Raw genomic sequence first — 26,700 nt, forward strand, 5'->3', positions numbered from 1 at the left:
GGGGGTCATGTTATCTCCCTCTAAATAACGTCAAAACAAAACATTTAAATCTGGGTTGAGGATAAGCAATTACAACGCAGCTGAACGCTTTCGCTCTTGAACGCCTCCCTCACGGGACGCTTTCATAATGTCGCAGGTGAGTGAGGAGCTAAACGTCCTTTTCTGCATGCTGCATGACAACAGACTAATAATTTGGGTTAATTTGGCTCACGGTGTTTTGCGCTAAATTAATTTCTTCTTCTTCTTTTGCCTCTAAATGAATAAATGAAGAAAACAAAGACTCATAGCAAAAGCGGAAATGCAGCTAGTGGTTTGTGTAACATTAGAGATCATAAAGGTTCAGGGTGGCAGTTATTCCCTCAGTTTCCGGTTTAATAGGCATTTAAAGACATTGAATACAAAAGCCCCGCAGTCCCAACATGTTTCTGAAAGTCACAGCCGCGTAGACTGTTTCCCACTTTTTTTCTTTTCTTTTTTTTTTTTAGCTTTATGTAAGAGGTTATATTGCCCTGGTGCTATCAGCATGGTTGAGTCAAACATTAAAGAGTTTACAGCGTGTTGACTCTTAAAAGGTTAATCCACTGAAAAGGGCTTAAGAATAAAAGATCATAAAAGTAATCACGTGTCCCGATGTTTTTGGTAGTGTAGGTGTCATTTTCTCAGCACCTGGATCGCTGTTTCTGTAGTAAGCGCCTTGAGGCGACGTTTGTTGTGATTTGGCGCTATATAAATAAAATTGAATTGAATTGAATTGTTTGTGTCTTTGAAGACAAGGAAGCTTTTTATAACGCTGTATTGTTGTTAGGGGAGGTCAACATATCAGAATTTAATGTAGGAGCTGCTGTTTTTAGGGTTGTTATTCAATCTTGGGCGTGTAGCATGATTTCATAATCCACTTCACTACTGAGCGACGGGACAAAGGCAAACTGTCAGCTGATTAATGAACTTGTTAATTTAGCAGCATAGGGTTAAGGTGTTTAGCAGGAGAGGCAGTGCCCCACAGCGTCATTGCAGCTACTGCAGTGGGAAACTGTTTTGGTTTATAAAAAAATTACAAAGTGACTTTAGGACTCACATTTTTTATTTTGTAGTTTGAATTTGCAGTTAGGATCAAGGCGCACAGATATTATAGTGTCTTCTTTTAAAAAGTACTGTTTGATTTGAATATAACGTAATGACCCTAAACTATTTTTTTTTCTTGAAGTTTCATTTGAAAGGGTGACGATTGCATTTCCTTTGTTGAATAATTAGTTTCCTGGTAAATGACGCAAGAGAGGCAAAGCTCTACAGGCTGTTCAGTCCATTACCCCCAACCAGTCATGGCAGATGACCTGAGCCCTGTTCTGCTGGAAGTTTCTTCCTGTTAACAGGGAGTTTTTCGTTCCCACTGTCACCTACTGCTTCCTTAAAGTTTTTTGTTGTTTTTTTTATTGTTGGGCTTTCCTGTCTGTTTCTCTTTCTCTCTATAGCCATTGTTTGGCTATTTATATATTGATTGATAATACTTTATTCATCCCAAGGGAAATTGTTTTAAAGGCTGCCAGACGATCCAGCACCATATGTCTGTGTTAACAAGCAGTTGGAGTGGTGTACATATTAAAGTCACTGATGAATGTTTATATAGAACAGTCACTACTGATATAAAACTGTTGAATGAGGGAAAATGGTAAAATTAGAGTCTGGATGGGTGGGTCATCTGTTTGAGCTGCAGAGTTACACAACTGCAGAGAGGCTGTGATCCTGATCAGTCCTACTGGAGGTGATTAATAATTGTAATGGTAATAATTAGAGTATAAGAGTTACTGCAGTTGCGCTTCATGCAAAAAATGCACTCTCCATTTGGAGTCGCTCATATGGATCTTGCTGCTGCATGCTCGATAAAGATATTTTGACTTGCGACTCCTACAAAGGGTAAGCAATATACAAAAACCGGATTGCATTTGTACTGACCATTAATACAGCCAAATGGCTGGTGTTTTTTAAAAATTTTTTAAAGCTCTGTGAACAAATTTGTCATCTCCAGGTTTTTGTGGTGTTGTGGTATGAGTGTTACTTATAGTAAAATTGATGTGGACACAGTTAAAGCTAGATCACTAGATGTCTCATACCACTAACAACATAAGCATGGGACGTAACCTAACCCCTAAAGCTCTGTGTTGTGGCCACCAGTTAAAGTTTGTTTTTTTTTTTCCTTTTAAATACTTCTACTTAATTTCTGAGAGAATCCAGTTATTCCATCATTTTGGGATCCGACTTGGCTTTAAAACTGTAATCACTTTTAAGCCTCAGCCTCAGGTGCAGTTATAAAAGTTAAATTCTTGAGAACAGTTCTGTTTTGTAATTATCTCTAATGTTAAAAACCAAAGAACTAATTGTTAGTGACAGCGGCATGGTGTTTGACGTCACCATTACCCACAAATGAAAGGACTGCCAACAATCTGAGGACAGGCGGTTCACTGCAAAAATGCCTGTGTTGTCCCCAAACAGTGCTCATTTAACATAGCTTCAAGGAATCAGCACAGAGATGCTTGTTATGATCGTCTAAACAACATCAGTTGAAATTCAGTCAACAATATTGGCTTAGTTTCTGCAGTGAGCATCTGACCAACAACCTCATCATCATCCTCTGCCGTGGAGATGATCCATTTACCCCAGTCTGGATAAAACAAAGGGAACCAATGTGCAGTTTTGTTTGACTGATAGAATGAAAGTTTTCATCTCTCTTCATCATCTTATCATTGTTTTCATCCAACCAGGTTTAATAATTTTTAAAAAATTATGCTTTCTTTTCTTTCTCACACACATCCATATTTCTAGGCTGGAGACGTGATTTCACAATCTTCTGCTCTGACATCGGGTGCCAGATTGTCTTTACTGCACATTCATTTTTAGCTCTTAAGAGATCAAGAATTGTAGTCATTCATTCATTCATTCATTTTTTGGGGGGTTAGTGATGCACAAGGACAAGCTGTTACATGACAAACCTAAATTTCTCTGAAACGACATTTTTATTGCACAATAAAAGTAGTTTTATTACGCTTGTGAAAGGGGGAGGGAACTTCAGCGCCGTTAGTATGAGCGATCAGAGCGTTCACCACGTCGTGTTCTGCTTTAGTTGCAGTCTTGACTTGGCTCCAAGCGTTAGAGGATGAAGATCGCTGTGGTGGGAGCCACTGGGCAGACTGGACAGTATCTGGTCAACCAGGCCCTGCAGCAGGGCCACGTGGTCACCGCCCTCGTCAGGAACCCGGGGAAGCTCACCGTGACTCATGAGAATCTCAAGGCAATTATCTGTTTTAAGCTCTGTTACGTGCAATTAACAAAAGTAATCATGGACATTTTAACAGTCAGTCTTGTAACTGTTTTCCAGGTGGTGACGGCTGATATTTTCTCGGCAGACAGTCTGGAGACTCATTTCAAAGACCAGGATGTTGTCATGTCCTGCCTCGGCTTCCCAGCCTCCTTCTTCACCGGGGTGACGGGCTACACTCGGTCCATGACTGCTATGGTCAGTGCGATGCAAGAGGCCCGGGTGAACAGAATCATCACCATGACCTCCTGGTACACAGAGCGTAAGTGCATCACACAGATGTGGCCCTTTAGATTTGTTCTTTAATGTAACTGATATTTCTGAACTTGCTTTCCCAAAATGTGAAGGACAGGTGTCAAGGTTTGGCTTTGAGTCAAGTGATTAAAAGCTTCTTTTTTAGCTGATTTATGAACATAGGCTACGTTGAGTCACGAGGCTGAACTGAATATGTCACTAAGAAAACAGATGGATGGTGGCACTTTCAAAAACTTGGGCTTTGAAGGTTATTTGGCTTTTGTGGCTCAGGCTGTTCACTGTTTTTTATTTACTTTTTTCAGCAAACTCTGGAACTCAGTCATCGTACCTGATCAGATTCCTCCTGCTGCCACTAATCCGAAGTGTCCTCAGCAACATGTATGAGATGGAGCAGCTTCTGCAGAAAACGGAGGACATCAACTGGACTGTGGTGCGTCCACCTGGCCTCAAGAACCTTCCGGCCACAGGTAAAAGCAGACAGATTGCATCATGGGTAGGGGGTGTCAACAGAGAATGGCGGAGCTTAATTCGGTGGAAGCTTTCTGACTTAGTGTGATAGATTTTACCTTAGTGCATAGTCTCACTTTGCTTTGTATAATTTCTCTGAGATCAGCAAATCATGGAATTCAAGCATGTAACTGGACAAACTGTTAGGTTTTTTACTATCTGGCTGTTGCAATCTTTTTGTCCTTTACAGCTCAAGAGTTTCTAACCCATGAGGGATACTTTGTGCCTGACAACAACGGTCAACCTCCAGGCAGCGCAGTAGGAAGAGGAGACGTGGCTCGCTTCATGCTCTCTCTGCTCAACAGCAACGCCTGGGTCAAGAAGGGAGTCGCCATCACTACTAAATAACAAAGAAGAAGCCAGGCTCGGTGCACCAACATATTGGCTGTATCCATGCAGGGAGACATTTTTCAGGGGTATTAATCTTGCAATATTTACAGTGAAGCATTCAGTGTCTGGTGCATCAAATAATTAAAGTTGCAGTCCTCAGTTTTTTAATGCAGTTGAATCTATTGTTTTATATTTGCGTTTTACAAATTTAGTGCTTTTATTCAGTCATATAAAGCAACGATCTATAGGCACAACTCTTAATGAAGCTTTGCTTCATAAGATGGGAGTATGTTTATAGCTTGTGTGGGTAAAGTATCATGATTGATTTCTCCTATAATCAAACAGCACTGTGTTTACAGCTTGGCTTAAACTTAGCTTTAATAAAATAGCAAGTCACCCTGAAATCTAGTAAGAACAACCCATCTGAAAGTGTTTTTTTAAGCCTCCAAGCATGGCAATGTATCCATTGTAAACACAGCCAGAGCTATCTTCATGGTGAGATTCCGCTGAAGCTGGAATAACTGGTCTAACTGGGGTGAAGTGCCTATTAGGAAAAAAGAGTTGCTAGTAGAAATAACTGTCTAACTGATCAATGTTATTTTATTTACTCTTTTTAAAAAAAAAACACACACACACATATATATATATGTATGTATGTGTGTGTGTGTCTGTGTGTGTGTGTTTGAAAAACAGTGACTAACTGTGAGTGCCTTCCCATGCATATTGCACTGTCAGACACATGATGGCAGTGCTGTGCCACATCTAGTAGTTTTAAGTAAAGCAAAGTTACTTGACTCTTACAGGTCGTGTCCATAAAAATAAAATGTAATGACAGGTTATCACCAAGTGCTCTGCATATGTTAAAAAAATAAAGAAAAAAAAGTACTGTACAAGTTGTGTGAAATGAACAGTTCTGAAAAGGGTGAAGGAATATTTGTGCTAGGAGTTCAAATACAAGGAGCAAAATTAGGAAATATCAGGTTAAATGAAATCCTGAGTTGAGAATTCTTATCAGAGAAAATTATTTGTTGCTTGTATGAGTTTTAGTTGCAGAGTCGCACCCAGCTTCGTGCTTTTGAAGAAGTTGATTCCAGCGAAAGTTTTCACTACTGCTTTTTTAAAGTGAGGATGTGGCTGTGAGCTGTATGCAGGAGTAAGAGAGTGTTTCATATTCGGCCACTCTGATCAGGTTTTTTTTTTTTTTGTTTTTTTTACCTGCTTACAGAAAAGCAAACTGGCAAGTTACCAGAAACCTTAAGGAAAAGAATTCCAAAGTTTCCAACTCAGTCACATGCATTCGTTCAAATGCTTTTCATAGCTAAGCACCTGGTCCAGAATCCAGACACACCTTCTCACTCTGGTGGTTTCTGTATCTTGTCCAGGCATACTTTCACATGCAGACCTGACCCACTCTACTTACTGAAGTAGAAAAGGAAAAGCCTCACTTCATTTTTTTGTTTGTTTTTGAATGATGATATAACTTCCCAGTGTCAAGTTTGTGTTAAGGTTTGTCTGTGAAGGTTCTCAGTCATCCAGGTCACCGTAGTCAAAGGAGCTTGCAAAGAAAAGCGTCTGGACTTCTTTAAGTTACTTGAAGACGTTTCACCTCTCATCCGAGAAGCTTCTTCAGTTCTAAGGTCAAATGGTGGAGAGTCCCAGATATAAACCTGGTGGGAGTGTCCCCCCACAGAGGGACAAAAGGACTCCCTGATGATCCTCTAATCGCCTGAGCCAAGGTGTGGAACTGGGTGTGGGTCCCAATCAGCCAGAGTTTCGGGTGAGTTCATTGTGAAACCTGGCCCCACCTTATCATGCGAATTCCTGAGGTCAGATGGCCCAGGGTGTGAATGGGCGTTAAGGCGTCTGGGAAGGGATCTCAAAACTGGATTATAGATGGCAGAGAGTTGGTGTCGTAAACCACCGCCTCTGTTCAAAGATGGTCGCTCACAGTGGACATAGATGGCTTCTTTCACTCCTCTTTCAAACCATCTGTCCTCTCTGTCCAAAATGTGAACATTGGCATCCTCGAAAGAGTGTCCTTTATCCTTAAGATGCAGATGGACAGCTGAGTCTTGTCCTGTGGAGGTGGCTCTTCTGTGTAGTGCCATGCGCTTGTGAAGTGGCTGTTTGGTCTCTCCAATGTAGAGGTCTGGGCATTCCTCGCTGCACTGTACGGCATACACCACATTGTTAAGTCTGTGTTTTGGCGTTTTGTCTTTCGGGTGAACCAGTTTTTGTCTGAGTGTGTTGGCTTGGCTCAGGCGATTAGAGGATCATCAGGGGGTCCTTTTGTCCCTCTGTGGGGGGACACTCCCACCAGGTTTATATCTGGGACTCTCCACCATTTGACCTTAGAACTGAAGAAGCCTCTCGGATGAGAGGTGAAACGTCTTCAAGTAACTTAAAGAAGTCCAGACGCTTTTCTTTGCAAGCTCCTTTGACTGTGTTAAGGTTTGTTTTTCATTTTCACGTTTACCTATTAAAAGTAATTATTAACACAGTTTGACTATACTGTGAAAAAAAAAAAAAGTAAAGAGACGTAAACCTTCTCTGTGGTCTTACTCCATCTGGCAGCTCCATCCTCAACATCCTTTGCCCAGTCTATCCACCATCCCTCCTCTCCAGATGTCTTAATCACTGACTCCACAGTCATTGGTTCTAACCATCAATCTCTTTTCAAACAACTCAACCTGAGCTGTTTCTCTGATATACTCATTTCTAATCTTGTCCATTGTGGTCACTCTCAACAAAAGCAAGAATTTTAGCATCTTCAACTATGTAAATTCACATGAGTAAAAACCCTCCTCTTGCAGATAAAAAACAAAACAGTTATCAGTACTGGAGACTGCTTTGCTGATTCAGCTGATAAATGAAAAAAACCGAGTCAGTTTGTCTTTGACTCTGTGAGAGGAGGCAGATGAGGATGATATCAGCTGTTTTAATCAGCTGCCACATAAAGAAAAAGGATTACATGCTCAATGTTCTAAAGCAGGGGTGGGGGAACTCCAGGCCTCACGGGCTGGTGTCCTGCAGGTTTTAGATGTGTCCTTGATCCAACACAGCTGATTCAAATGGCTAAATTACCTCCTCGGCATGTCTCAGTTCTCCAGAGGCCTGGTAATGAACTTTTCATTTGATTCAGGTGTGTTGACCCAAGGTGATATCTAAAACCTGCAGGACACAGGCCCTCGAGGCCTGGAGTTCCCCACCCCTCTTCCAAAGTAATATGACAGCTGATGGTTCCTGCAGTAAAATGTTTGTATACATTGCTTTTCTGCTGCTTTCGTCCACTTACATGCCAGCTTAGTGATTATTTATTTCCAATTTTTTATTAGAATTATCACATGTGTTTAAAGATAAAGAAACTTGTTTAATTTTGGTAACTGCAGCTTGACCCTTACACTCGTGAACATGTCACATAAAAATTGTTTTTCGTGGATCAGTCAAGCTCTGCTGGAGCACCTGTATTCATTCACGAGAGAGAGAGAGAGACACAGTGGAAAACATCTTTCACAGAACATTGTGTTAGTGATCATGATAACAAACCTGTATTCTGCTTTCTGTTACGTGACAAAGTAAGGCATGCTGCATCATGTGTAGGCGATCTGATATTATCGTACCCTATATCTGTAGTGACCATGAAACCACATTCCAGTACAAAGAAGTTGAGTAGACAAACAATGCAGGAGGATAAGATGTAAATTTTCTGCTCAGTTGAACAGACTCTCTCTCTTTATCTGAAACATTGCTCTGAAATAAGATTCAAGAAAACAAGTTTATCCAAGGATGTAATCTGATTTGTCGGTAAGAGGAAAAGCAGGCATATTATTCCAGTTTATCCTAAAGACACCACTGTGTGCAGTTGACATGTGATCTACCATGCAAGTCCTGAAATTAGGCCCAGCTAAATGTAGCTTGTGTTTTTCCCATGCTTTAGGTGTTGCCTCTGGCTTTGTTGCCTGCAATTGTGCACAGTCTTTCTACTCATGCACTTAAATATCCCTAATCTAGCTGGATCTTTTTGGTAATGAGGTTGTCCACACTTAAAGACTTAAACTGGAGCCTGGGAAGCTTTTCCTTATTTGTGTCCAAGAAGTTTTTTTGTTTGTTTGTTTCTTTTTTTTAGAAGAGCTGAGAAATGTAGCAAGTCATTATTGCATTATTGGCTCAGTGCTAAACTGACAGCTTCACAGCTCTCCGAGTCTTCAGTTGCTCCAAAACACATCAGGTGGGGTAGTAAGAGAAAGAAATCATATTTCTCCCATACAGGCTTCTCATCACTGGATCTGCCACACCTTCCTGAGCCTGGTTCTGCCTGAGCTTTCTTCCTCTTAAAAGGGAGTTTTTCCTTTCCACTGTCGCCAAAGTGCTTGCTCATAGGAGGTTGTCCCATTGTTGGGATTTCTCTGTATTATTCCAGGTCTTTACCTTACAATAGTAAGTGCCTTGAGGCAACTATTGTTGTGATTTGGCGCTAAGTAAATAAAATTGAATTGAACTCTTTTCCTCACATATAAAGTCTTGAATAATCAGGTCCCATCATATCTTAAAGACCTTAAGATATCATAATTTCTGCATTTATTCAGGTCTGGATCGGGTAACCCTGAGCGAGGTTATGCTGCTACAGGCTCAGGCTGATGAAGGATGCAGGGACCTGCGGAGCCTGGTTCTGCTGGAGGCCTCTTCCTGTTAAAGTGAAGTTCTTTTCTCTTTAGTAAGATTTTTACTAGTGAAATTGAAGGTCTGTATCCTTGTACTTCAGGCACTGAAGCCTTATAATGCATATACATACATTTTAGTGAAACAATAGGCCATATACATTTTAAATATAGGACACAGACACATTTTTTAATTACAGTTTGGTCATTTTTAATTGACTATCATAGAATGATGAAAGAACCCACCCACCACTTTAATCACACTCTAGATCTTGTTTTAACATATGGCATAGAAACGGAACATTTAACAGTGTTTCCTGAAAACCCTCTCCTGTCTGATCATTTCCTGATAACATTTAAATTTACAATAATTGATTACACAGCAATGGAGAGTAGACTTTATCACAGTAGTTGTCTTTCTGAAAGTGCTGTAGCTAAGTTTAAGAATATAATCCACCCACTGTTATCATCTTCAATGACCTGTACCAACATAGAGCAGAGCAGCTATCTGAACGCTACCCCAACAGAGGTCGATTATCTTGTTAATGATTTTACCTCCTCACTACGTACGACTCTGGATACTGTAGCTCCTGTGAAAACTAAGGCCTCAAATCAGAAGTACCTGACTCCGTGGTATAATTCTCAAATGCGTAGCCTAGAGCAGATGACTCGTAAGCTGGAGAGGAAATGGCGTGTCACAAATTTAGAGGATCATCATTTAGCCTGGAGAAATAGTTTGCTGCTTTATAAGAAAGCCCTCTGCTGAAAAAATAGTTCATGCATTCATTACTTCCAGGCTGGACTACTGTAATTCATTATATACAGGATGTCCTAAAAACTTGCTGAAAAGTCTTCAGCTAATCCAAAATATTGCAGCAAGAGTCCTGACAGGGACTAGAAAGAGCGAGCATATTTCTCCTGTTTTGGCTTCCTGTTAAATCCAGAATTGAATTCAAAATCCTGCTCCTCACATACAAGGTCTTAAATAATCAGGCCCCATCTTATCTTAATGACCTTGTAGTACCATATTACCCTATTAGAGCACTTCGCTCTCGCTCTGCAGGCCTACTTGTTGTTCCTAGAGTATTTAAAAGTAGAATGGGAGAGAGAGCCTTCAGTTTTCAGGCCCCTCTTCTGTGGAACCAGCTTCCAGTTTGGATTCGGGAGACAGACACTATCTCTACTTTCAAGATTAGGCTTAAAACTTTTCTTTTTGCTAAAGCATATAGTTAGGGCTGGACCAGGTGACCCTGAATCCTCCCTTAGTTATGCTGCAATAGACGTAGGCTGCTGGGGATTCCCATGATGCATTGAGTTTTTCCTTTCCAGTCACCTTTCTCACTCACTATGTGTTAATAGGCCTCTCTGCATCGAATCATATCTGTTATTAATCTCTGTCTCTCTTCCACAGCATGTCTTTATCCTGCCTTCCTTCTCTCGCCCCAACCGGTCGCAGCAGATGGCCGCCCCTCCCTGAGCCTGGTTCTGCCGGAGGTTTCTTCCTGTTAAAAGGGAGTTTTTCCTTCCCACTGTTGCCAAAGTGCTTGCTCATAGGAGGTCATATGATTGTTGGGTTTTTCTCTGTATCTATTATTGTGCGATCTACTGTACAATATAAAGCACCTTGAGGCGACTTTTGTCGTGATTTGGCGCTATATAAATAAAACTGAATTGAACTGAATATCTCAAAATAAATATTAAACTGTGTCAAACTGTACATGGAGAAGCACAAATGTAAAGTTTACAATTTGCACGTGTGGTTGGATAAATTCAAACTACTGATATTCATCTCACATTATAAAAATGGCTTTAATCTCCAGTCTTTGCCAGGTGAGATTACCTTTAGGAAACTGGCAATTAACGCTGTAAAAATCATTAAATACACACAGCTGCTTCAGGTATAAAATACATATCTTACATATCTTTTGAGCTACAGTGGGATTCATGATATTTCCTTCAGAAACTGACAGACACCAAGCAGTATCTGTGTCATCATACAGTCTATATGTGGCATGTTCGAGTGATATGTTTGGCAAAATTTTGACTCTGACTTATGTCTTTTATTTACAAAAAGTATGTATGTCCATACATCCCATGAGCTCCTCTCACCCCCGTGCAATGCACTCTATTGTTTTCCTGCAGCCACTGCATACATTTCATTTATTTTCTCCTGGTACATTTTCACAACAATGGGCCTCCTCAGTTTCATGGTGGGTCCTAGAAGGACAACAAAGAAAAGGAGGTTATTTTGATCTCATGATAAAGTTTAGCATTCCTCTGAGCTTAAAGAGATTAAATCACTGCTGAAAAGACTCCACGGAAATGCTGTTTGGCAGTCACTCCAGTTACAAAACATTGACCTCGGTTAAAAATGATTAACAGTAAGTTTAAAAAAAAAAAAAGCAGAAGCAAATACTTCCTTATTTTAAATGGCAGTACTACATGTACTATACTTGTAGGAAAAGGAAAATTAATTTCAGACAGCTGACCTAGTTCTCCTCCGGTGACGGAGAAGTCTTGTTCCACTATAACCCACTTCTGGACTTTCTGGGCATTGGATGTTGATCGGGCATTAACACGCTCAATGCCAGCCTGAATGGCACTGTAAATAGCTGGCTCCTTATTGGCTATAATCTCGGACACCTTGGTTGCTTTTACGCCGTGCTGCCGGCAAAATTCCAAAGCCTCTTGACTCAGCTCATCTGTGGGCTCGCCATTGTCATCCACGACACACTGCAGAAAAAGAAACAGAAGTGGTAACTCTTTTTCTTTTTTTCTTTTTTTTTGCTTATTCAGCAACAATGCCTGTATGCAAAAAGAGAGGATCATTTACTTTAAGTGTGAGCAGCATGGAGAGGAACTTGAGCTTGTCTCCAATTAGCATGGCATTGCTGATGATGGGCAGTTCAGACTTCACTGCATCTTCAATGGGGACAGGAGGGATGTTCTCGCCACCCGCAGTGATGATGAGCTCTGTGCAGGAAAGACAAAAACGCGTCACCTCTTATTAAGTTGGCGTATCTCAATATCTGGTTGTAGGGTTTTAAACAACTAGCAGTGAAAATAGGTAGTCAGTTCCATGCTTGACTTTTATGCACTCACTACACAAAAAAGTGTGATTAGACAAAAATTCTGAAAAAGCATATTTTTAATTCTGCTGATCATTATGTCCAAATCACTATTTTAATTTATTATACAAACAGATGGGGATTACCTTGAGTAAAATGTCAGTTAATGGTGTAAAAAAGATAAGAAAGAATTAAAACTAGAGAAGACAATCGTCTTACACCAGCTGTAAGTGGCATTAATTCAAACTGTAAGTCTCTAGGCAGCACAGGAACTCAGCCATGAAATGTCAGCTCTGCTGACTCAGTAATTGCAGAGTATTAAACCTACTCTGGCATTAACATCAGCTCAAAAACTGTGTGCCAGGAGCTTCGTGGTGGCCGAGCAGCTCCTGTAGGTTTAATGTGTAGGTGGCCCAGTATTTTTGTCCGCAAAGTGTAAGTAAGTTATGTGTTTGCTTGTTTGTTTTTCAAATGTATAATGTACACTTTTCAAAATATAAGATGTTCTTCTAAAGTGTGTGCTATTTTTCCCCCAATGTGGATGGAATGTAAATGTTTATACGCGTGTGTGTGTGTGTGTGTGTGTGTGGGGGGGGGGGGGGGGGGTGTCAGAATGTGACCCCATAAAGACTTCCCTAAACCTGCTGGTCTGGAAGTCCAGCAGTTCATCGAAACAAAAGGCACTTAGACTAAAACTGACATAGTTACGTTTATTCTACCATAGAACAAAAGAAAAGGTACGACCTCTCCCATGCTCCCAGGATGTGGGTGTGAATGCCAGACCACTCTGGAATGCACACAAAGTCTTGTAGTGAACAACAGCCTAAGTCATCAAAAGGTCAACATGCAGTATTCTACCATATGCAAACTTATACATATGGCAGAAGATTATACTGACTACTAAGTACAATTTTCTATTGACAGCATGCCACATCCAGCCCAATTGTGGTTTGGTTTATGTGGCTCAGGCTCATAGAAAACAGGTCTGGCATCAAGATGAAGATCCACATGCCATGTTGCAATACTATACTGCTATGGTAGCCAACGTTTCAAAAGCAGGTTTGACAGGTTTGTGAGTGTACACTTTATCCAAAACCTAGTGACGGTTTACTCATATTTGCCACCAGGTGGCTGTAGAGCAGGTCACCTACTGGTCGGAACGTTAGTGGTTCAATACCTGGCTCCTCCAGTCTGCATGTCAAGAGTGTGAGTGTGAATGAATGTACTTAGGAAGCACTTCGTTTAGAGAAAGTGTGTGATTGGGGCATGTTGTATAGAGTGCTTTGAGTGATCTGGGAGAATAGAAATAAAAATCAGTCCATTCACTGTCTGAACGGAGGTTTGTCAAGTTACATTTGCACTATTATGTTCTGGCACACAACTTACACATGGCCCACATACCGCAAAGAATGGTGGCCCAGATTTGGTTTGCCAGAGGTAATCCACACTTGGGCCAGCGCAGAACCAACAGTATGTCTACAACTGGCCTTGTGCTGGCCCATGTGTGGATCACCTCTGGCAAACCAAAGGGCCGTCATTCTTTGCGGTATGTGGGCCAGATCTGGGCCACACCAATTTTGCTATGTAGGTTTTTGCCTTCAGAACTGAACTTTTCTCTCTGAGCAAGGTGCTGGAAACAGGACAGCAGTTTGAAATGATTTATGCTTTGTGACATGGCATGTTTACCCACTGGGTTATATCTTAGACTCTGCTTAGTGCTTGAACTAGGAAATAGGAAAACATTTCTGAACTTGGTTAGAAACAGGTTCAGCTGTTTTGTTGCCAGTGGCAGTCAATAGAAGTGTGATAAGTGTGTCACAACTATAACCTCAATGTGTCTTCTGGTGCATTTTCTCCCAGACTCAGAGCTATAGCTTACCCTTGATCCTTCCTGTGATATACAGAAAGTTTTGTTCATCGTGTCTTCCCAGGTCTCCAGTGTGCAGCCAGCCATCCTCATCCAAAGCCTCTGCTGTTTTGTCTGGCATGTTCAGGTAGCCCATGAAGATATTACGACCCCAGAAACAAATCTCTCCATTCCCATCCGCATCTGGATTCACCAGCTTTATCTTACAGCCTATCATCACCTTTCCACAGCTGGAAAGACAAATCAAAAGCCAGTGATGTGACCAGAATCTGCAGTAAAACTTTTAATTGAGCACATAGAAATCACACAAATCACAACACAAATGTGGCTTAAATATGATCATTTAACAATTTAAAGAGATGGTTGTACTCCTAAAAACAACAATAACTCCTGACCCTGACACTTTTTTTTTACATTATTGACTTTTTACAGTAAGAAGCTCCATAACAAAATTAAATATTTTAATACGTTTGGACAAACATTTTCAAATTGTGTCTGTTTTCTGATGCTTTAGTCTAAATGAACCATCCTCATTTTTATTTAGACGGGAAGTATGAATATATAAAGAGCTGTGGCTGCCTCATTAAAAAAAGAGATCATCTGCAGACTGCAGAGATATTTGAAATAACACATGGTAGTAATAGATAACGGAGTCAAAAAAGTAATCATCACACAAATTACTAAAACTAAAAATATACAAAATATACAAAAATATGACAGAAAGTGTCACAGAAAGAGCCCAGTTAAGCAGAAGCATCAAGGTTGTGTCATATTTTTTATGTTTTTATTGTTTTACATGTAAACAGATGTTTCCTCAGGCTTTTAGGACTTATTCTTATGCTTTTAAATATATTTTGCTCTTTCACATACAGTTTTTTATTATTATTATTATTTTAGAGTGTTTCTTCCCTCTATTTATGTATGAGCATGAGCACCGTCATACAAACTTCCCCTTCACTATAAAAGAGTTCACTTTACTTCTGCTCTATTTTGAATTTATTAGAAAGCTGGTATTTTATACTCAGGCTGTTTAACCAAATATAAGGTTGTTGTAAGTTCCTGGTAATATGGGGATTATCCTGTAACTAGTTTATCAAAGGTCAATGTCAGCACTGGACAACGTGGGCATTTGTAACATACCTGCTCATCTTTAAAGAATCCGGGCCCTAAACACACACACCCGCCCTCTCACATCATCTATAATTGACTGAGACAGGACTCTCTTCCAGACACTCTAAATCCAGGCACAATGTACATTCCAAATTCCTTTAATTTTAAATATGTTTATATTGTCTATTCTGTAAAATAGTCAGATGTCTATTCATATTAATGTACAGAATGCACCTGCTTGCTGCTACTGCACATTCACCCAATGTATATACATATATATATATATATATATATATATATAACCTCCTGAGACCCAGGGAAAAAAAAGTATTTTGATTTTGATTTTTTTCAGATAAATCAAGTGTTGGGATGGTAAAAAACACATTACAAAAACAAAATTGTTTTTAACTAATTTTATTTAAATTTTACAACATGTGCACTTCAGTGCACAAGGGGACTTCATTGATCACGAATGTGAAACTAACAAAATTCAAGAGCTATTTAAGAAAATTAAATGCTCCACTGAAATTTTTGTAAGCAGGATATTAAAACTTATTTATATAACAATATCATAAAAATGTAGATCATGGGTCAACTTAGAAGTCACTGACACTTCATTAGCTGTAAGCCATTGGTTCAGGAACAAGTGATTGCACTGGGCTTTCTATTTCACAAAAGTCAATTCATTTATGATATCTGAGGAAGTACTGTAATGTTTTTATTTGGAGACACAAAGGAACATTTGGCACTTCCCCCATCTCACATACAGTGGGGCAAAAAAGTATTTAGTCAGCCACCGATTGTGCAAGTTCCCCCACTTAAAATGATGACAGAGGTCAGTAATTTGCACCAGAGGTACACTTCAACTGTGAGAGACAGAATGTGAAAAAAAAATCCATGAATTCACATGGTAGGATTTGTAAAGAATTTATTCGTAAATCAGGGTGGAAAATAAGTATTTGGTCACCTCAAACAAGGAAAATCCCTGGCTCTCACAGACCTGTAACGTCTTCTGTAAGAAGCTTTTCTGTCCCCCACTCGTTACCTGTATGAATGGCACCTGTTTGACCTCATCATCTGTATAAAAGACACCTGTCCACAGCCTCAACCAGTCAGACTCCAACTCCGCCATGGCCAAGACCAAAGAGCTTTCGAAGGACACCAGGAAAAGAATTGTAGACCTGCACCAGACTGGGAAGAGTGAATCTACAATAGGCAAGCAGCTTGGTGTGAAAAAAATCAACTGTGGGAGCAATCATCAGAAAATGGAAGACATACAAGACCACTGATAATCTCCCTCGATCTGGGGCTCCACGCAAGATCTCATCCCGTGGGGTCAAAATGATCATGAGAACGGTGAGCAAAGATCCCAGAACCACACGGGGGGACCTGGTGAATGACCTGCAGAGAGCTGGGACCAAAGTAACAAAGGTCACCATCAGTAACACACTACAACGGCAGGGAATCAAATCCCGCAGTGCCAGACGTGTTCCGCTGCTGAAGCCAGTGCATGTCCAGGCCCGTCTGAAGTTTGCCAGAGAGCACATGGATGATACAGCAGAGGATTGGGAGAATGTCATGTGGTCAGATGAAACCAAAGTTTCAAACCAAACTTTTTGGTATAAACTCAACTCGTCGTGTTTGGAGGAAGAAGAATACTGAGTTGCATCCCAAGAACACCATACCTACTGTGAAGCATGGGGGTGGAAACATCATGCTATGGGGCTGTTTTTCTGCCAAGGGGACAGGACGACTGATCCGTGTTAAGGACAGAATGAATGGGGCCAAGTATCGTGAGATTTTGAGCCAAAACCTCCTTCCATCAGTGAGAACTTTGAAGATGAAACGAGGCTGGGTCTTCCAACATGACAATGATCCAAAACACACCGCCCGGGCAACAAAGGAGTGGCTCCGTAAGAACCATTTGAAAGTCCTGGAGTGGCCTAGCCAGTCTCCAGACCTCAACCCCATAGAAAATCTGTGGCGGGAGTTGAAAGTCCGTGTGGCTCGGCGACAGCCCCAAAACATCACTGCTCTTGAGAAGATCTGCATGGGGGAATGGGCCAAAATACCAGCTACTGTGTGTGCAAACCTGGTAAAGACCTATAGTAAACGTTTGACCTCTGTTATTGCCAACAAAGGTTATGTTACAAAGTATTGAGTTGTATTTTTGTTATTGACCAAATACTTATTTTCCACCCTGATTTACGAATAAATTCTTTACAAATCCTACCATGTGAATTCATGGATTTTTTTTTCACATTCTGTCTCTCACAGTTGAAGTGTACCTCTGGTGCAAATTACTGACCTCTGTCATCATTTTAAGTGGGGGAACTTGCACAATCGGTGGCTGACTAAATACTTTTTTGCCCCACTGTATGTTTTACTGTTGCACCCAACCATTCTACAACTGAAATGCCTTGGACTGTTAACCATTTCAGGCAAGTGGAGTGAACCATATTTTGTTACACTCTCATCTGGTTGGGGCTTCCTTTTCTTGATTTTTGGAGAGAACTCTTCATTACTGGTATTATTCAGGTCTTGTTCACATGTTTGTCCCTGGTTTCTCAGCCAAGAGGAGCTTGAACTCCAGATACTGTGAGTTCTTTTGGCACATTGAGATCATTGACAACTTTCAGCAAAGACGTGATCTTGTAGAAACAATCAGGTGTCATGGATTCAGCTATAATTGCGACTCTTGTTTTTTTTTACTTTACTGGAAAACATTTCTGCATTTTACCCATATTTTATTTTTAACTCAAAATCAAAAATTCCAGATTCTCCTACATGTTGGTTTTGGACCAGATAGGACGACAGATTTCAGGTGGCTCTGTGTTTTTCTCTATTACATCTGCCACTGCATCTTGATAATCTTTGTGTGGCTCCTCCTGGGTTCTCACCCTCTCCTATCTGGCTCACATGACTCTCATCTTCTGAAAAATCTATGTTTGAATCTCCCTCAATTATTCTGTTAAGAATTCTCTCTGCCTTTGTCAAAGAGTTGTCTACTAGGAAAAAGTGAAATAAATATAAGTACAAAGTCCCGACGTGCACTAGAGTACACATTAATAAATTAGTCATTTCCTCTGTGAAACTAAATAAGCTTAATTCTTAAAAAACCCTCAAATTATTTACTAGATGTTTATTTTTGAAAATTAATCAAAATCTAATTTTAAAAAACATTTTAAATCTAAATATCATGCTTACCTTTCTTTCTCCCATAAAATGTGCTTGTGGGCATGCCAGCCATTTTGAAAAGGTGGGAAAAAGACAATTGGCAAGGCCACACCCCCACACATGTGATATCATTTTAAAGGTACTGTTGTCCTCTCTAAGAAACATTAGGACTTAGAAGAGTGGCAAGTAGAGTATGAGAGGTACAAGCAAAAACTAAATGTGTACTACAGTGCACAAAAATGAATTACTGGGTCTCAGGAGGATATATATATATATATATATATATATATATATATATATATATATATATATATATATATATATATATATATATAACATGTTGAGGAGCGTGTCAGGCTACATTTCACTGTGTGTTATACTTGTATAACTATGCATGTGGCAAATAAAGAATCTTGAACCTTGAGAAATATGCCTCTGCAGTCATCCTGAGCTCTACAGAGCTTGAAGTGACTTTCAAGCTCAGCACAAAAATAAACTCCAATAAACCCCCTGTTCAGCACCAAGGAGCAGACAAAGTTAAGTTTTTTCCCCCTCAGAAGGCAGTAAAAACAAAATCAGAGCTGGAAACAGTGAATCTAGGACTTCAGATGGACTGAAGTGTTGATTCAAAGAAGTTTTGTTGCTGTGATTAAAATAAACAGGCCACTGCTAAGAAGTCTATTTCCTTATTAGATGCTGTCAGTTTTTTGTTTACAGTTTATTACGTTGGCTATAATCTATCAGGTATGCTTGATGAAAAACAACCATCTATCACCTTCAACACAATATTTTTTGACCCCTGCTTTAACCACAATCCAACATCTCAGTCACGTCGATGTCTACCTTGTGACGCGGTATTCATCGATGGAGACGGTGTGAGGGCCACAGCTTTCACTCATGCCATACATCTCTTTCAAAGGGATGTTCAGGCTCATGAAGTAATCCAGAGTGTCTTTGGTAATCGGTGCAGCTCCAGTGCAGCATATTCTGCAGCGGTCCAAGCCCAAAGCAGCATGCACCTTCTTGAAGACCAGATTATTAGCCAGCATGAAGCCCCACGGCACCTGATTCTGTCTGTAACACACAAAATAAACGAATATTTTATCAAAATTATTGAGGATCTTTTTTGTTTAGGAATAATGAACTTTAAATATGATTTTAAATAAGGTTTTTCTAGGTAAAGCTGAGCATCATTGGCCGTAGTGCAAAACGCCTGGCCAGAGTCTTGCATGGTTTTTTTTCACTCTCTTTCTCCTTTTATTTCTTTAACCAACACAAAGAAAATCAAAGTAATTTGAGAACTGACCAGCTTCAGCCTAAAGCACCTTCTTTTATGTTGTGCAGACCTGATTGGCCTCACCCTGCTGGATTATCCTGCAGCCCTGGTTTGAGACTTTCCTCTTCTCTTCATGTTTCTTGCTTTACTTTGTAATTTTATAATTTATTTATTCTGTCCTCTTGTACACTGTGCAAGTTTCTTAATGTTTTTCTTGTTTCTAAAATTATTCTGTAAGTAGTCCGCTCACAGTGTTTGGGGGCTTGTCCGAGTTACTTCAAAACTGCTTTGAGAAAGGCAAATTTACTACAGTTCTCAACACTATGAGATAAACAAATACGTGAAGAACCGATGACATTAGCATCACTCACAACTGCGCAAATAAATCTTTCTATGCGTTATGAATGTTATAAAGTAACGGACTGGGGATGTTAAACTGTACAAACATGTGACATGTTCGTCTAACATCCCTGCTTCTGTCTCACCCATTCATGACACTGTAGTTGTACTGCAGGCCGATAGACTTGGCAAAGCCTGCCACTCTCTTCTTCATTGGGGATGCTTTGGCTCCCACAGCTTTCATCTTCTCCTCGATCTTCTCCCACACACGAGGAACTCCCAGGAAACAAGTTGGGCGAACCTCTTTAAGTGTGTTTACTAAAGTGCCCTGGAAAAATTAATTACAGTCAAATATATTTAGTTAATGTTTCCTTTTTCATGAGGTAATAGTCATGCTTACTTTAAGGGCATCTGGCTCTGCAAAGTAGACGGTCCCAGCAAGGCCCATGCAGACCCACATATCAATCATCTGGGCTGCGACGTGGCTGAGCGGCAGGTAACTGACCAGGATCTCCTCACCGCCTTTTGCTTTTAATATGGTACATCCCACATGGGCAGTCCATGTTATCTGCACATTTAAAAGTGGGGAAAAAGTCACAAGGTATTTTCTTTCGCCAAATATTTGTCTTGAATCTTTAGAGTACTCCTCTCACACATTGATCGAAACAACATTATGAAATTACAGTAGAAGAAGTTATCGCCAGATTATATAAAAGCTCTCTGGTTGAACCACTAGTGCTATGGTTTAACTCTTTGAAGAGTTAAAAGCTTGTCCTTACATCCTACAGCCTGAATAAGATATGCTGCAGTAATTCAGCTTGTTGTGCAAATTCAATTTTATTCATGTTTATTAAAGGTACTAGAACTAAGCTAATGAAGTGAAAACTGCAGCTTCATAATGAACTATTCCAAATGAAACATAAAAAATAGAGCTCAAATACTTAAAAAGCAGTAAATTGGTACAAGACTATTTCTCTATCTAAGTTTTTATTATTTCAGTTTGGTATGTTTTCATATGTTATGTGAAGTGTAACATTTTGCTCTCTCTTGCAATGATAAAAAATAAATCTTTCAATTTTTTTTTTCAAAATTTAATTGTACGTATTTTAAATATAAATTAAAATATGAAAACAAAAAGAAGATGCATATTCTCTGTCATATGGGCCTGCATGAATAAACTTTCTGAATCCTTTATCATCCACAACTGAAAATAGTTGTGGATGATTGTTGTCCCTGGCTCTCTTTCTCTCTCTCCCTCCAGCTCTGTTCCTGTGCTCCTGCCGGTGTAACTACCGCCCCTCCCCCCTCTCCCCAGCTCAAAGCACAAGGCTCGCATGTGGAGTGAAGTGGGAAAAAAGTGCGAGAGAGAGAGAGAGGGTGAGAGAAAGAAAAAAAACAATGCATGGCTTGTGATAAGGAGCCGGCTCACGTCGTTCACGTCAAAGATCCGGCTCTAAGAGCCATTTCGTTCGCGACCGACACATCACTAATGCATAACAGTAATAATACATCTATATAAAATGATCTCGCGGGCCAGATATAAATGTACGCCGGGCCAGATGTGGCCAGCGGGCCTTGACTTTGACACATGTGATTTAGAACAAGACAGAAAAAAGCTGTAATCTAAGCCTTAACAACTTGATGGCTACTTAATAAAATGAACAGTATTCAAAGACTTTTCAGTTCAATCTTAAAAGCCAATAGCTTTTAGAAGAAGAGAGAGAGAAATCTCTTGTCAGGGCTACTCACATTGTCATGGCTCAACATGACTCCTTTAGGGTTGCCAGTGGTTCCAGAGGTGTAGATGAGGCTGCAGCACTCATTGGGCCGAAGACTGTCAATCACAGCATTCAGCTGCTCATCGGGCACGTCCTCTCCCAGCTTCATGAACTCTTCCCACTACAGAAATAAGGAGGTTGGATCAAAACAGAGCATCAATAATAAGTAAATAAATGTTTGCTATGTAGACGTACTGTATACAGGAACGGAGCTTTCTGCTGTAGCTCGCCTTTGTACTGAACAATGGCTCTCAGATGAGGTAGATGATCTTTAACCTGTTAAAAGATACAAAGATAACATGTGAGGACAGAACCTCACTCACAAGTAATGCATGTATTACTTTATAAAGAGATGGTGGTGAATTAAGATGAAACTGCCGACCTGCAGGATTTTGTCGAGCTGTTTCTGGTTCTCCACAACCAGGACATTGGCCTCACAGTTGGCAGCCACATACTGACAGGCCTCTGGTGAGTTTGTGGTGTAAATCCCGGCTGCCAGCCCTCTAAGGGACAAACAATTGCTTGAGCTATATATTACCTTGTATGAGTCACTGTCATGTGTTACCAGTTTGGCTACAGCTTGATGTGAAGTGGAAAATAATTATATATTTTGTTTTGTGAACAGAAATGAGTATTTTTTTAAACTGTAGATTAAGCAAGAAAAACTAACTAAAGTGAGGGGTGATTACGCCTATCCCAGCTGGCACAGGGCGAGAGGCAGACGGCCTTTCACAATCACACTGATTTTAGAATCAAAAATTAACCTAACCCTGTTCCATGTCTTTAGACTATGGGACACAAATAGAAGTCATTGGAGGAATTCTATTTGTGCACTTGTGCAGTTTGTGGCGGTGTCCGAACTGCACAAGTTGAATGTCCCTTAGTACTTCCTGACAGCTTGGAAAAAATGCCAAATATTACATCCACGTAATTTTAACTGAGCCTCATGTGGGTGGAGACACAAACAGAGGTTCTGAGATAAGAAAGGACAAAGATAAATGTGCATGTCAGACAGTGTAGAGGTAAAACAGGTCCAACAGTAGACTAATTTAAAATGTTATCAGATTCAGTTCCTTATAGAGTGATCTTACCCGGCCAAGATGCAGCCGATGTCTGAGATGAACCACTCAGCGGAGTTGAATCCCAGAATCCCTACACCATGGTAACGCTCCAGCCCCAACTGATAAAAACAAAGGACAGGTAGATGCTTTTAAAGAAGAAGTGACTTTAATTACACAGCGGAGCAGGCCTATACCTTTGTTACTTCTGCGTCTTGTTTCATTAGCCACTCCACTCACACGGGACACAGATATGGCTGTGAAACATAAAACGTAACACAAGCTGGGCATTTCACACACCCAGGTTTCCAGCACACTATCCTCACATCAACAAGAGTAAGATAAGAGGTGCTGTTTATAAAACCTGGGCCAGGTGTTAAATGATTTATGCAGCCTTCAGTTCAAAAGTATTGTTCAGTTACATAAACACAGCTTTCTAATTATAAACAACCAAAAAACAAAACAAAAAATGAGTCGATGTTTGTTTAAATCATAATTCTAACAATCATTTGGTTACTTTGTTTCTAATTCAGAGCATTTGATGACTTAAAAGTTCTAAGTTTGCGCTTTAAAGGAGCACAAGTGTCAAATCCTCTAAGCGCCTGGGTTTGAGGTTATTGCAGGAGGCAACAAAGACCTTTTAAGGCCAAAGAGCAAGAATGGGTGCAGGAAAGGTCTAAGGGAGAGTCCCTGGGAGTGATCCCCAGCATCTGCTGATCTCTTGGTTAAAAATGACAACTCTGGCAACTTGGTTTACAACTAACTTTGTGAATGAATGACAACAGCATACCTTAAAATGAATGACTGCAGTGTATGCAAAATAAATGCTTAAATGATTTCATTATTTTACAATTCTTAAAATCCAACTTTACTCTATGAAATAATGTTTAAGGCAAATTAATAACATTCTAAAGATCTACGACTGCCAAATAGCTTCTTTGCATTATATTTGAAGTTCACTGAAGTGTAATTTTTGTTCAACAGATGCAGGACAATTTGCAAAACAAGCAAACAAACCTTGAGAAAACTTTTCGCAGCTGCACGACACTGCTCGTAGTATTGGTTCCAGGTTAGAGTCATCCACTGGCCATCTTTTTTGGAAACCAAAGCTGGATGATTCCCATACTTCTCGACTGTCTCCAGGAACATCTGATGGACGGTGATGGGAGCCTCTGAGCCTGGCCCTGATTCCTCCATTCTCAGCCTCACTGCCTGCTCTCTGCCGGTGCTCCATAACTGGTCAGCTGGGGCTAGAGTTGTTGCCAAATGGGCCGTCGACAGGGGAACTGCCTTGGGCTCTTCTGTATTGCGAGAACAAGGGCAGTTGCATATACTCTCCATGAATCACAAGTCAAAAGACACAGCTAGTCAGGTGTATCACAGGACTGCAGATATCGATGTGCTGTTACCCTAGGTGCGTTACTTTAATGTGCAGTGTGCAGTGAAGCCTCTGCTGTTATCTGAGCTGAAACAGGAAGTTCCACATTACAAATGCGTACCTACCAAACAGGTTCAGCCAGAAGAAGTCATGTAATTTTAGCTACAGGACTGAATGAGCACACAGACAACATACTGAATTCTGCCATCCAGTAAAAACTCTCGACAGTGTTTCACGTGGTTTCAAGTGCTAAAGATCGTGTTCAAGATGATCTTTAGCACTTGATGCCCCAGTAATCCTGTATGCTTCAGCATTCCTAAGAAATTTTAAAGCCTTGCAGCCATCTGTCTTCATGAGAGGAGTGATTTCTTTTAAGTGTTATTGTCTTTTTTGTTTTCATATTTCCCGAAAATTTCTTTTCCTTCCATTTTATGTCTGAAAATATCTAAAATTATATTTATTTTCTTGTTTCTCCACAGAGTAGGTTATATCTTGCCTTAAACACCTTTGTGTTTTGACATTTAAAGTGACAAAGTTTATTCATTAGCTTTTTTACAGTTTGCAAATGCTTTTACGTGTTCAGTCTTCTTATTGAAAATAATTATTTAAATCAACCTAAAACAAGATGATAAACAGAATTTGTTGAAAAGAAGTGGGGGTTTTTCACTCTAGCTTCTTATGTGAAAACTTTGTGGTTTACACTCAAGGACAGACAATTTTCTTTTAGTTTGGAGGCATTTTCTCATACCGTTACCATCGCCATTTCACCCTTACCTGTGGAAAATCCTTCAGTAGCTCCCTTCTGCTCAGACGACATGGGAGGCCGGGTCAGTAACTCAGTGTTACTGGGAGGATGGATCTTTGGAGGCTGTGTTGCACTGAAGTCGCCCGTCTTGGCTTTCCCATTGAGTATGACAGATGTGTGGGTCTTTATATCTGTGGCATCTGACTCAGTTTGAGCAGGAATCCTGGAGCAGACATTGAGATGACACGAATGAGAACTGATGATAATCGTAAAATCTAATTTTTAGATAGTTTGAAAAGAAGTGGTCCTATATTATCTATTTGACCTGCCCAGGGACTCATCTCTCTTTACATACCTTTCAATGTTACCATCCATAACTGCAGGGCTATTGCTCTTCATAAATTAATTTCCTTTGAGCTTATGTCTGCTAGAAACAGAGAAGATGAAATTAGCATGAAAACCCTCCAGAAACCTTCCACCGAGGACTCTCCAAGCAGTTAAGATTATGAAACAGAATCACTCCACTCATTTATATATGACATTCACCAAAGTCAGTGCAACAGGTCACAGCCAATGACCGCATGTGTTGCCAATCACACACGCAGCAGCAGTGCATGTTGAAACTACTAGTATTGCGGCAAGAAGCATTGCTAAATCCACGTAGACTTACTTTGCCTCCAAGCAGCACCTTTCACCCAGATAATGGTGAAAGTGCTGCCATTACCAGTTAACATACTGAATAACAATCATGTCAGACTTAAAATAACTCTTCCTTGCCCTGTGCTGCACACAGTGAATGAATGCCCTCTAATGTGAATATTTAGCAACAGCAGAAACAACTGAAAGGTTTTCTGCAGATATTTTCCTCCAAGTTCAATTAACTGCACCAATAAAAGCAATCAGTCTTTTTGCAGGGATGTAACAACAATAAATCAGATAATCAATGTTGCACCAGATGGCTAACAAATGCTGACTTTGTATTAAAGATTAAAATCTGTCAAGATAAGCAGGATCTCAGTCCAACCTCAAAATTTCAAGATTGCCCTTGACAAGATTTCTCTGGACCAAAGTTCATAAACTTACAAAACTGCAGTTTGGCAACATTAAGTAGCAGAGGAAAAATCTTTGCTCCAGATTATGTAAAAACTTTATAAACTGTCCTGTGATGCAAACAAATTCATTTTAGCCTCACTGGTGACTTAGTTCTCACATTACACAGAAAAACACCTTAACGATTGAAAATGCATTGGAAAATCTAAAAACAGCAGCAGTGAGAGATGTTAACTCTCTGTGGATGTGCCTGCTCACATCTATTCCTACGTTTCAGTCATATGTTTGATTTAACACATTCACTATACATCTCCAGAGCCATGTTTAACCTGCAGTGTACATACTCAGTGAGGAAAAATAGAAAAAACAGCACAAACAAGTCTGAATTTCTATGAGTAAAAATAAATCTTTATGCACATCCTGCAGTCTAAATAGCAGTTTATTCTTTTCTCACTTAACACGTTCAAAAGACAGAAATCTCTGCTGTAGAAATGATATCTTACCTTCTCTGCTGACAGACCCAAGTGGCATCAACTTCAAGGCTGCAGTCAGGTGTGAGACAAAATTACATCAACCTTTGCTCAATGCAGGTTCACAGATGTTGCCCCCTGGGGTAAATATCAACGCACAGGGGATTTTGATAAGATTGACGTGTTCCTTGGTCTCATGAGACTTGCACAATCCTCTCAACACCTCCTGCAGAGGTTGTGTCAACCAGATAGAGCTGTACAAGGAGAACTGGCTAAAAAAAAGGTTTGATTTGCACTAAAAAGAAGTGAGTTTAATCCAGTGGG

At 40.1% G+C, this 26,700-nt stretch overlaps 2 protein-coding genes across 5 annotated transcripts; one reads left to right on the forward strand and one right to left on the reverse strand.

The window, feature by feature from the left end:
- The first annotated feature begins 29 nt into the window (after positions 1–29).
- On the forward strand, positions 30–4,574 carry LOC146506406 (flavin reductase (NADPH)-like). Of its 3 annotated transcripts, none has more exons than XM_085180085.1 (5): positions 30–136; positions 3,116–3,291; positions 3,379–3,572; positions 3,868–4,032; positions 4,263–4,574. In XM_085180085.1, the coding sequence occupies exons 2-5, from the start codon at positions 3,149–3,151 to the stop codon at positions 4,418–4,420; spliced, it is 660 nt and encodes a 219-aa protein (XP_085036211.1). In that variant the 5' UTR covers positions 30–136; positions 3,116–3,148; the 3' UTR covers positions 4,421–4,574. The 3 variants fall into 3 exon arrangements, with proteins under 3 accessions (XP_085036211.1, XP_085036209.1, XP_085036210.1); XM_085180083.1 differs by having other exon boundaries at positions 33–136; positions 3,116–3,283; positions 3,371–3,572; XM_085180084.1 differs by lacking the exon at positions 30–136 and adding an exon at positions 161–685 and having other exon boundaries at positions 3,116–3,283; positions 3,371–3,572.
- Positions 4,575–9,246: 4,672 nt separating this feature from the next.
- On the reverse strand, positions 9,247–26,626 carry LOC146506407 (long-chain-fatty-acid--CoA ligase ACSBG2-like). 2 transcript variants are annotated; one of them, XM_085180079.1, is made up of 15 exons: positions 26,410–26,626; positions 25,212–25,280; positions 24,886–25,079; positions 23,751–24,034; positions 22,767–22,855; positions 22,058–22,178; positions 21,871–21,951; positions 21,647–21,796; positions 20,298–20,465; positions 20,044–20,225; positions 19,126–19,356; positions 14,008–14,225; positions 11,894–12,033; positions 11,550–11,793; positions 9,247–11,277 (listed from the first exon to the last, which is right to left on the reverse strand). In XM_085180079.1, exons 2-15 carry the CDS (start codon positions 25,253–25,255, stop codon positions 11,186–11,188), a joined length of 2,238 nt encoding a protein of 745 aa, XP_085036205.1. In that variant the 5' UTR covers positions 25,256–25,280; positions 26,410–26,626; the 3' UTR covers positions 9,247–11,185. The 2 variants fall into 2 exon arrangements, with proteins under 2 accessions (XP_085036205.1, XP_085036204.1); XM_085180078.1 differs by having other exon boundaries at positions 25,212–25,283.
- Between the last annotated feature and the right edge of the window lie 74 nt (positions 26,627–26,700).

Source organism: Neolamprologus multifasciatus, chromosome 12 (genome assembly GCF_963576455.1).
Source record: "Neolamprologus multifasciatus chromosome 12, fNeoMul1.2, whole genome shotgun sequence".
NCBI classification, from domain to species: domain Eukaryota; kingdom Metazoa; phylum Chordata; class Actinopteri; order Cichliformes; family Cichlidae; genus Neolamprologus; species Neolamprologus multifasciatus.